Source organism: Arachis duranensis, chromosome 4, assembly GCF_000817695.3.
Source record: "Arachis duranensis cultivar V14167 chromosome 4, aradu.V14167.gnm2.J7QH, whole genome shotgun sequence".
Lineage (NCBI taxonomy): Eukaryota > Viridiplantae > Streptophyta > Magnoliopsida > Fabales > Fabaceae > Arachis > Arachis duranensis.
Window position 1 is genome coordinate 42,825,992 of NC_029775.3, and position 11,492 is coordinate 42,837,483.

The following is an 11,492-nucleotide window of genomic DNA, read 5'->3' on the forward strand; positions in this document are numbered from 1 at the left end:
GTTGAAATTCAGCAAAGTTCCAACCAAATAAGCCCTCCACAACTGTTTTTTGGGTATCGGTGCCATCCACTTTCGTTCTTTCACATATTTATCGGTTTGTTTGTCTGAAATTCTAAAGAAAAATAGTTAAATTAAGTTAAAAATAGTTAAAATAGCGAAGGATTAACTTGGCAACACTACAAAAATAATCACTTTTAGCGGCTATTTATTTTGTTTTTAGCGATAATAAAAATAGCCGATAATACATTCACCGACAATTAGACATTAGCCGTCTTATGCTTTGCCGCTAAAGACCTTTTTAATGGCCGCAAAAAAGTATATAACTTTTAGCAGCTATTTTTTTGGCAATTTATATGGCCACAAAAAGTATTCTAAGATTACAATGTTATTCAATTTTAGTGGCCATTACTATTGCCGCCAAAACCCATTTTACGGGCAATTTATATGGCCACTAAAAATAATTCTAAAATTGTAATGTTATTCATTTTTAGTTGCCATTACTATTGTCACTAAAATATTAAAATTTTAATTATGTTCACTCTTTTAGGAATGACAACCTATTATTTTTTTAAAATTTCAAATTATTTTTACCAACAATTATTATTATTGTACGTAATATCAATATACTAAAATTAATTAATACAAAATGAAATATTTCATTAAATTCAAAATATTTATACACAAATTTCTCTTGAAAAGTAATAAAGTATAATACAAATTTAAACAACACAAATATTATAAAAAAATTTAAAAGTAAATCTACATTATATATTTAGAAAACAAAGTGGATTTTGTCCTAACATGTTTAGGCCAAAATGCCAAAGTGTGTACTCCATTTGCCTGACCAAGTCTTTTATTGGTGTGGTGCCAAAGACAAGATTCTGGTTCAACAGAATAGCTGCCTCTGCTACAATAATAACCATATATCATTAACACAAGTATGTAAAATTATCAAGAGATCACTAGTCAGAACATTAAGACATGCTAAACCAAGTATCTGTTAACAAAACAAAATTAGTGAGATTTTAGAACATTAAGACATGCTGAAACACTAGTCAGTGATATCAATTAAAGCTATCAACAGTTCAGTGCAGTTAGAAATCACACCAGAACTATTTCCCAAGAAAAATGACCAGCATTTTGAGCAGCTATTCCTCTCTCAAAGCTTTAAATGGCATACGAATCCTAACAGATATACATAGAAAAAAAGAATAGCAAGATGAATACTTGATTTAACTAAGGTTTTCAATGAGTTGAAATAATATATTCCAAGGGATAGAGTAATGTAATTTGGCAAGGTAAAAAAGTGCTTACATGAGCTCAAGGACAAGTGCAGATGCTCCGCCTCCGCCATTGCAGATGCCAGCAACACCATATCTCCCATTCTTCTGTCTCAATACCTAAAATAGCCAAACCCAAGTTGGTTCATATACATGCGAAAGTATGTAAGGGTGAAGGAATAAGATGTTTATAGTAACCAAGATTGCAATTTACCCATATTAATGTAACTAGGATTCAAGCCCCGCTGCAACCTAGTGGATGGCCTAATGATACAGCTCCACCATGTACATTAAGTTTGTCTTGCATTTAATAAGAAATGCATGAATTATATACAATATGTAGTCATGTAATGGGGCAGAATGAAGGAATCAAATTGGAGAAGCAGCCATGCTAGCCAAAAAAAAATGTCAGATTAATGTGCAAAGAACTAGTTTAGTCACATGAACACTCACAGGATTAAGACGAAGAAGCTTCTGATTTGCAAGAGACACAACCTGTATAGAAGAAATTAGAAGAACAAAAGATAAAGGAAATAAGAATGAATGAGTAAAGGGTGTTGTATTCCTTATAGAAAAAGCTTCATTTATTTCATAATAATCAATTTGAGAAGCCTCTAGACCATCATTTGATATAGCTTTTGGTATTGCAAGGGCAGGAGCAGTTGTAAATAATTCAAGTTCCTGTAAAAATCATTTTGATTCAGCTCTACATGATCATATTTATCAAGATCAAAACAGTTTAGAATAATCAGTCACAAGACCTGAGCCGCATCCGTGAATCCTCTTATCTTTGCTATTACATGCAATCTGAGCTCACATGCTTTCTCTTTACTCACTAGCACTATCGCAGCAGCTTCATCACTAGTCAAATCCATAAACCAGTTTATTATCAATAAAAGGGCAAGCACTTCACAACCTTGTGATTGCTATATCACAGTTTTTTAGAATGGTATGATTAAAACTAATCGAATTTCTTGCAATGATGCATGGAACCATTTCCATGAATTCACATAAGAATAAAGAATGCATTCTAGATTTTAGAGATGGACCTTATGCTAGAAGCATTGCCAGCAGTCACAGTACCACCATTTGGATTGAAGTTTGCTCTCTAAGCTTCTTTAACTTTGCAGCATTAAACTAGCCATAAGGAAAATAATATAGATATCAATCAAAATGCACAAGTCTCCACCATAATCCAATGCCAAGCAAGTCAGAAAATCATAAATCAAGTAAACTGCGAATCGTAAAAAGTCAGAAGAACTTCTGAACTAAATAACAGAAGTAATCACAACAACATTAACCATTGTATGATACCATATTAACAGAGCTTAATTTTAGGGTGTTCAGAAGAACCTTAATCTTGGCGATACCAAAAGGCTAGATGTTGAGATAACACTGAAAATACAAATAACAATGAACTGAAAAATTCCCCTTGCCTTATAAAATTCAACAACAGATACAAATTTGTTTTTATTATGGAACTGACGTGAATTTGGTGACAAATTTCTCTAGTTACACCAATAGAGGCAGAAGTACCACAAAATAAAAAAGAAAAAAAAGAGTAAAGTGAAAGAAACTCTAAATTCTAATAAACTCTCTTTTATGAGTACCTCTGGTTAGTACATTATACTATAGATGCGCATACACATGGCATTACAATGTAATCCTAATATTTACCACTATGTTCGATAGAGATACGTTAACACATGTAATTACATACTGTGATCTGCTTACCTTCTCTAATCCTTCATCTTTATCAACTATTCTAGAGGGTTTTTCTCTTCCACTAGAAACTTCAACCTGTAGGAGACCAAAGTGTAAAATCAGAATTAAAAACCCAGCAAAAAATGCAAGCAACTTAGTAGGTGAAACTAGGTGGGATAAAGTATCTACTGAAATACCACAAGAAAATCATTTGAACACGGCAGAAGTGTATAATTTTGGCCTATTGGGGAAAGTTCTTGGCCTGTCGTGGTAAGGCCCCAAAGAACCAGTCTACTTGTCATCATCGATTATCATGCCGCGGCTGAAATTGACCCTGCGCGGCACGCGATAAGGGTTGTACTCACCCCCAGATTGGGGCAAGTCACCCCCTGACCCCAGTCGCTAAATTTTGAATTCCCTTTTTTAATCCCACACTCACTCTCTACAAACTCTTACTCAGCATGCAATGCAATGCACTTGCTTCTTGGATTCCTCCCTTGTTCACTTCACTATTTCATAAAATAAAAAAAAGTAAATAGTAAACGCTAAATGGATATATCATGAACCATTTGATTACCATTCTAATTACAAGAAATTAGATAGAATATGTAGAAATATATCTGAAGGGATTGGCAACACGATCTATGCCTAAGGGAGTGAGTGAAACCATTAATCGTAACTGAAATAGAAATTGGAAAAGATCTAATACTTACGGGTGTCAAGAGTGGTGAATCCCAATTGACCTTTAGCTTCATTCCTTCTAGTTAACAGCAAAACAGGAAGGAACCTCTCCTTTATTTCTCTTCTTTTTTTTCCTTCTTCGTCTTTGTGTCTAATCACTGTTACTAATTGAGCACGAGCAATAATAAATATTAATACTAAAATCGTCGGTTTTGTTAACAGGACAAGATATTGAACACAACTCAACTCAATTCAACGGAAGAGAGCCTGCATTTTCAAGTGTCACTCACCACTCGCACCGAACAGAGCTAATTATAAGATAACTTGCAAAACAGTATTGTAGTAGCATGATTTCTGTCAAGATTAACGTAACTCTTCATCTTTTACATAGATGATAATGCGTCGAACATAAATCTAAACCATCAAACTACTAGCCACTGAAATTTCAAAAGTACTCACAAGATCAGCCGATCAAGGATCCATGAAGGCCTGAAGTTTAAGTTTCTTACTTTCTTTTCAAAATAATCAAGTAACTGGAGCAAAGCTATAGGAGGGTATATGAGGAAATTAAAGTTCAACATTAAGGCATATGGAGCTATCAAATCAATAATAGCAGGTGCAAGTATGCATTCTATTCGTTTATGATATAGTGAAGGACATTCTTTACATTTAAGAAGGGGGTAATTCCATCACAGATTGCTCTTCTCAATACAAATGTCAAAACAAATGTGAACTGTGTACTAAAATTTAAAAACATCAAAACCTTTCTTTGATTAAAATTTAAAAACACATTATCAATATAATGATGGTGCATGGCATTCCCACGGTGATGATATTCTTATGACAAATCGAAGAAGGAACTCATTTACACATGTTTTAGTCAAAGATGAAAACTAGACAGTACAATGATGACAATCTTAGAACTACACAAAGCAAACAAGAAGCAATCTATTGGTACGCCAAAAATTAAGAATTAACGCGCAACCGGCAAGTATACCGGATCGTATCAAGTAGTAAAACTCACTTAGAGTAAGGTCGATCCCACGGAGATTGGTAGATTAAGCAACTTTAGTTAAACGGTATTTTAGTTGAGCAAACATGGTTTTGATTTCATGAGATTTTGATTCTTGAACGTAATTGCAAAAATTAAATGACAAGGAATCTAAAGAATTGTAATGAAGAAAGGAAATGAAAGTAAATGACTAAAACTTAAAGTGCAAGAAACTTAAATGACATTAAAGATAAAGTGCAAAGAAGTAGAGTACAGGAATTTAAAGTGCAGAAATTAAATGGCAAGTAATCTAGAGCAGAATATAAATGGCAGAATAATAAATTGCAAGAATGTAGAAGGGAGTTGGGTAATGGGTAATCAAAATAACTAAAGAACAAAGGAGATGAGAATTAATGGTGGAGTGATCATTAGGGATCAGAGATGTGAATTCTCATGAATTGATGTTACTCAATTCCTTCTCAATCATGGGTATTGATCCATGGCGGATTGTGGGTAATTTAGTTCCAATCTCTTGGCAACTCAATTTCTCTCAACACAATCAATTACCACTCTCGTGATCTAATTATTCATGAGAAGAGATGAAGCACAATTTACTAATCCTTCATGCCACACAACTTCCAGCATCTCAACTAAGGGTGGTTACATCTCACATACCAACCCAAAGTGTATTGATCAAAGAAATCATGAAAGGATGAACTCTAAACTGAGTTATGTGGCTCCTTTCTCAAGTTCACAACACAATTCATATAGATTCAACCCCTCTCTCGATGGTGATTGAATCTTTGAAGAACAAGAGTTTTCTCTTGGATGAACCACTTGAATTGAGAAGGAGAAGGAGAATTATCAATTCATTCAAACAAACAGAGCTCTTCCCCCTAATGAAAATGGGGTTTAGTGAATCATTGCTCTCAATTCAACAACAAGTGAAAAAATAGACATTAAAGCTAAGTGTAGAGAAGAAGGAAGAATGAAGAAGAAGAAGTTCTTAAAAAACTGGAAATTGAAAGTTGCAAGAAAAATAAAATAGCTTTTGAGTATCCTTCTTGAAATTGAAGAATGCTATAAAAGTTCCAGTACTAGAGTGGAAAGTAAAAGTGTCTAAGTATCTAAAAGTCCCTTCAAAGTACAAAACTCCTATGTATTTATACTACTCCTAAAACCCATTTAGAAATCTTCAATTGGGTTTGCAATGTGGGCATTACCCTTATTGAATTCTTGGCTCAATGAAAGAAGTGTTGCCAAATAGAGGAAGTAAAGCTCATTTACATTGCTTATGGCCCATTGGTTGGGCATTAATGGCAAACACACCAGCCTTGTTGCACGTTGGCAACGTGCTATGGCATTTTCTGGGCTGGAAGCTTGGTGCTTGGGCGTTGTTGCCCAAGTTATTGCCAAACACTTGGCTCATTCTTCCTTCTTAGCTTCACTTTTCATGCTTGATGTTGCCTGAACTTTGAGCTTCAATCCTTTGCTTCAATATGGACTATTATACATCATTGGAAAGCTTGGAATATCTTCTTTCCAATGCACATAGGGTCATCTTAATTGGATCTTCCAAGCTGAAGTTATGCTCCATTGAAGTGGGCAAGGTCAGGCTGCATTGGTTGGGGCATTTTTGCCAAACACGCTAGTGCCAACGTGCTAGTTAACTCCCCTAGCCCAAATTCTTGGTCTTGGCATTGTTGCTAGAGTTGCCAAGGGACATGCCAGTTCATCCTTGCCTTGGTAATGTGCTCGAGCCTTTTTTTTGGGCTCATTCATGCTTCCTTGAGTTTCAATCTTCTTGTTCTTGTTTTTGGGGCCTAAAGATGACTCTGATTAAAGCTTCCATTTCATGCTTCACTATAAACTATTATATATGGTTAGAAAGCTTTAAATGTCAGCTTTTCAACGCAACTAGAAGCACTCAAATTAGATCTCTGTAGCTCAAGTTATGCATCCTTAAAGAAGGTGAGGTCAAGCTGCCAACTTTACTGGAGTTGTTGGTTAACACACACCCTTTCTTCCAAGTTGGCAACGCCCAAGATCACTCTCCAAGGCTGCCATGTATTGTTGGGCGTTGTTGTTGGCATTGTTGATGAACACACTAGTTCATCCTCAAGGCAACAACGTCCTCAAGCTCTTCCTTGGCCCAAAATCTTGCTTGCCTGCGTTGTTGCTAGCGTTTTTATCAAAAACTCTAGTTCATCCTCAAGGCATCAACGTCCTCGAGCTCTTGGTTGGCACCAAGCTTTGCTTGCTTGCATTGTTGTGGGTGTTGCCTTCAAACACTCTAGTTCATTCTCAAGCTTGGCAACGCTCTCGAGCTCTTGGTTGGCACCAAGCTTTGCTTGCTTGCGTTGTTGTGGGCGTTGCCTTCAAACACTCTAGTTCATTCTCAAGCTTGGCAACGCTCTCAAGCTCTTAGTTGGCACCAAGCTTTACTTGCTTGCATTGTTGTGGGCGTTGCTAAGGAACACACCCATTCTATCTCAAGCCAACAACTTGCTCGAGCCTTCCTTGGCCTAGAATTTCTTGGCCTAGCGTTGTTGTGGGCATTGCTAAGAAACACGCCCATGCTATCTCAAGCCAACAATGTGCTCGAGCCTTCCTTGGCCTAGCATTTCTTGGCCTAGCATTGTTGTGGGCGTTGCTAAGGAACACGCCAATTCATCCTTGGCTTGGCAACATGTTCGAGCCTTCCTTGGCCTACTCCAAGATCCTGGTGTTGCTTAAGAACACGCCAGCTCTTCCTGGCATTGGCAACGCTCTCGAGCTCTTCCTTGCTCTGCTTCAAGATCCTGGCGTTGTTGCCAGCGTTGTCAAGGAACACGCTAGCATTCCCCAAGTGTGGCAACGTGCTCGAGGCTAGCTCTCCAAGATTGCATGCCACGTTGTTGCTAAACACGCCCATAGAACTTGGCGTTGGCAACGTGCATGCTTCTTCTCCTGGGCCAAAACATTTTGCTCCTGGCGTTGTCCACAAACATGCTGGAGTTGACAATGTGCAATCTCCTGTTTCCTTGCCAAGATTGATGTATCTTCAAGCCTTCTTGCTCCAATTCTTGCTCTATTGCCTTCTTGCTTCATTACCTAACATAAACCAAAGAATCTTCCTCAAAGTCTTGCCATCTTATGCAATAGATTTTAAGGGAATCATTCACATCAACTTGTTTATAAACTCCTTGAATCATTTGCATGGATTATGCCAAATTTCACCTAGTTCTTGGTTCATGAATGCATGCAGAGAGAACTCACACAATTGCTTGTTTATTTTAGTAATAATGAGTGATATTAACCTAAAACTAACTAAACTAACTAGCTAAAATAGCAAATATGCGAATGCATCACAACACCAAACTTAAAATGTTGCTTGTCCTCAAGCAAGAGATAAAAGAATTTGGCAAAAGAACTTAAGATGCAAGAATTGAATATCTTAACAGAAAAAAACTTCTTTCATGAAATGTGTCATCCTCATTTGTGTATTCATTTGTTTAATGCAAATGATCAAGACTAATTCAACTTCTTTAGTTAAAATGCTTGCTTCAATACTAGACTGGTTAGGTTCACATGACTCCTTTTTCACACCTTAGCATATAATCCTCAACTATATTTTTCTCTGCTTCTCTTTTCTTTTTTCAGTTTCCTTTGTTTCAATTGAGCTAAAAATCCTATCTTAAGGTGGCTCTTTAGCATAAGCTTTCAATCAAGAATTCCAAACCAGTTGGTTTAAGTTGTTAAGTGTTGAAATACTCTTAAAGATTTACTAACTCAAGCCTCTCTCCTTAACACATTCAATCACAGGCATATAACTTTGAGATTCTATTTGGACAGTGGTGTCCAGCACCTCTTTGGGCTGTTAAATGTTCTGTTATGGAGCTACTCTTGAATGTGAGTTTTCAATCGATAATCCCGAGTTAGTTAACTCAAGTTACCGGGTGATGAAGCACCCTCGGATTTACTAGCCCAAGTATGTCCCCTAACATCAATCACCACAGACACATATCTAAATTTTGTCATTGATGCTTAGCTTTTCATTTTGTGTTCTTTGTTTTCCTTATTATTTTTTCTATTGTCAAGGATTTTGTGCCTCTAACTTCTTAAGTCTTGTAACCCTTAAGCAACTAGCCTTGTGTAAGCAAGCATCTTAACTCCTTTTAATTTCTTGAGCCCTAATTCGTTCACAATGAAAGCAAATATACTAGCACTTTTGTAGGACAACCTTATTCTTTCTAAGCAAGGTTCCTCTCTATTTTTTTGTTCAAACCACATCTTTTATTCCATTAGCAAGTAAAAATACTGATGACAAGCATACATTCCAAGCATATGAGTGATACATAGCATAAACATGAAAATGCATATTGTAAAAGTGAACAGCTTAGAAGGTATATCATGTTTCAGATATACATCTTCTTTATTTATTAAAATACTAAAAGAACTTCACCACCTTTAAGCTTTAGGTTCCTTTCCTTTGCTTGATTCTCCTTGCTTTCATTTGCCCTTCGGATCCTCCCTTTTCTTATTTCTTACTTCTCCTCGTTGTTTTGTTGTTGAGTCCTCCTCTTCTCTTCTCCATATCCCTGAGCTTACCATCCTTTCCTTTAGCCTTTGAATATTAAATTTCACCCTTGTAATTTCCTGTTCTTCTAATACCTTGTGTGCTTCATTGAATGTTAGGATTTGTGGGTTGAGCACTGGGAGTGTTCTACAAATGTAGTTGAGTTTTTCTTGAGTGCACATATCATACTCAATTCTATCTCTATGTCTAGCCTCCTTGAACATTCTATTTTCATTGAATTCCCTATGAAAAGTGTCTTGTCTACCATCCATCCTGTGGAGGAGCTCCCTTTGCTGAGCCTGCTCTTTCCTTATCTGAGCCTGTTCTTGTATTACATTCTCCATGGACCTTTCATGTTCAGCAGCTGAGTTGTTGATGGCTTCGTACATTTTGGCATATTGTTCTTGTTGTTGTTCCATCTTATGCATTTGAAATTCCCCTTGCTGATCCATCCACTGAGCTTGAAATCCTCTTTGCTGATCCATCAATTGCCAAAGGTCCCTTTGTTGTTAAACTTGTTCCTCTAGACTTCTTTGAATTTGTGAGTATTGCCCAGAGATTCCTTCCAAAGCCGCTTGAAGTTGGTTCATGTTCAAAGCACTTGGTTCTTCCCTGTCTTCTTGCTCCTCCTCTTGTCTTGCTTCCTTCCACTTCTTTCTTCTTGCTAGGGGTTGCCTCTCCAATTGGCCTGTGGTGACATATTCCAATCTTTCCTTGGTGATGGGTTTCGCAATGGACACTAGGTCTGTGTCTTCAAATTCTTCAAGAGGTACTCCAGCTTCTTCACATAAACGCAGAATAGTACTAGGATAACTTAGCCAACTGTCTTGTTTGACTTTCTTAGCTAAGTCAATGATGTTCTTGGCTATAATTTCTCCCACATTGATCTCCCCTCCTTTCATTATGCAGTGGATCATTATGGCTCTATTCACTGTCACCTCGGAGTTGTTTGAGGTAGAAATTAATGATCTTCTCACTATGTCATGCCATCCTTTGGCTTGTGGTATGAGATCACCTCTTCTAAGTTTGAGTGGTTCTCTTTGTGAGTCCAACACCCAGTCCGTGTCCACTTTGCACAAGTCACTTAGCACATCTTCACATCTTGGGTCATATTTAATCCTCTCATCATAGCTAGGTTGCTTAAACCGTTTTGGCTTGGTCTTTAGCACCCTATTGATGGTGTCTGGGCTAAAGTCGACCACCACCCCCCTTACATAGCTCAAGTATGGTTCTTCATCATCATCTTTCTTTATGACATTGGCATAGAACTCATGGATGAGAGGCATGCTTACAATTTGAAGTTGATTACAAAGAAGCTCACATCCCCTTTTTCTAATCACCTTTTGTATCTCAGGATATTTCTCCTTTCTTAGCTTGAAGGGTGCCTCTGGGACAATGTTTTTGCTTATCATCCAATTAAAGATGCACTCATGGTGTTTGGATTTGAACATTCTCTTATCGAATGTGGTTTGCTCTTGTATATGTTGCTTATCTTTCCCTTTCTTAGCTCCTGATTATGAGGCCATTGAATTTCAATTGTGATGGCCGAACCCAACATCAAACTTAGATAAATGCTTGTCCTCAAGCATACAAGAGACGTTAAAGTGAGGCTTAGGAGGATAGGTTCACAAGGTAAGAAAAGCAATCTCGAAAAGGGTTGTGAAGAGGATTGAATAAGTGGGATGATTCGGGTAGGTGTATTGGTGAAATATGGTGATGGTGAGTGGTCTATATATAGATGTGAAGTTAGGGTGAAGTTTGATTATTGTTGTTGGGGAGAATTCACGTCACTTTAAATGATGGAGGAATTGTCTTAATGGTTTGGTCAAGTCATGGGAAGCATGAATCTTCTAGCTAGTGCATGTTGAGTTGCTCTTCCCAATACACAAAACCCAAGGCACATGTGACTTCTTTTTCCTTGTGTGTGTCCGTGAACTCCTCTTCCAAGATTCTCCATCACTTCTTTCTTTCACTTTCCTGCAGCAAAACTACAAAAACTTGAGATTCTTGTAATGTCTTGACTTATGCTAGCAAACTTCAACGAGATCATAATGCAAATGAATAAAAATAACAAAAATTAAATCTAAGAGTTGCTTGCATAAGCCTAAAAGATATAACTACACTTTTGCTCCATGGTTTAACATTTCATGTATGTGTGGACACCAAACTTAGTTGAAACGTTCTTGGAGAGATCTTCTTGTCATGCCACCTTTTTGTTCTTTCTTTGTATATCTTAGCACTTTCATAGGCTTCAAGTCTGAACTCTTCCAGCTCATTG

At 37.1% G+C, this 11,492-nt stretch overlaps 1 protein-coding gene across 1 annotated transcript; it reads right to left on the reverse strand.

Annotated features, from left to right (window-relative positions):
- Nucleotides 1–759: 759 nt before the first annotated feature.
- LOC107484423 (acetyl-CoA acetyltransferase FG05087, mitochondrial-like) lies at nt 760–9,699 on the reverse strand. Its single transcript, XM_052260526.1, is given in 10 exon segments — nt 760–907; nt 1,315–1,400; nt 1,495–1,580; nt 1,730–1,776; nt 1,852–1,961; nt 2,042–2,141; nt 2,330–2,388; nt 2,391–2,417; nt 3,015–3,080; nt 9,247–9,699. Coding segments are annotated over 10 exon segments (1,182 nt in total).
- Nucleotides 9,700–11,492: the final 1,793 nt, after the last annotated feature.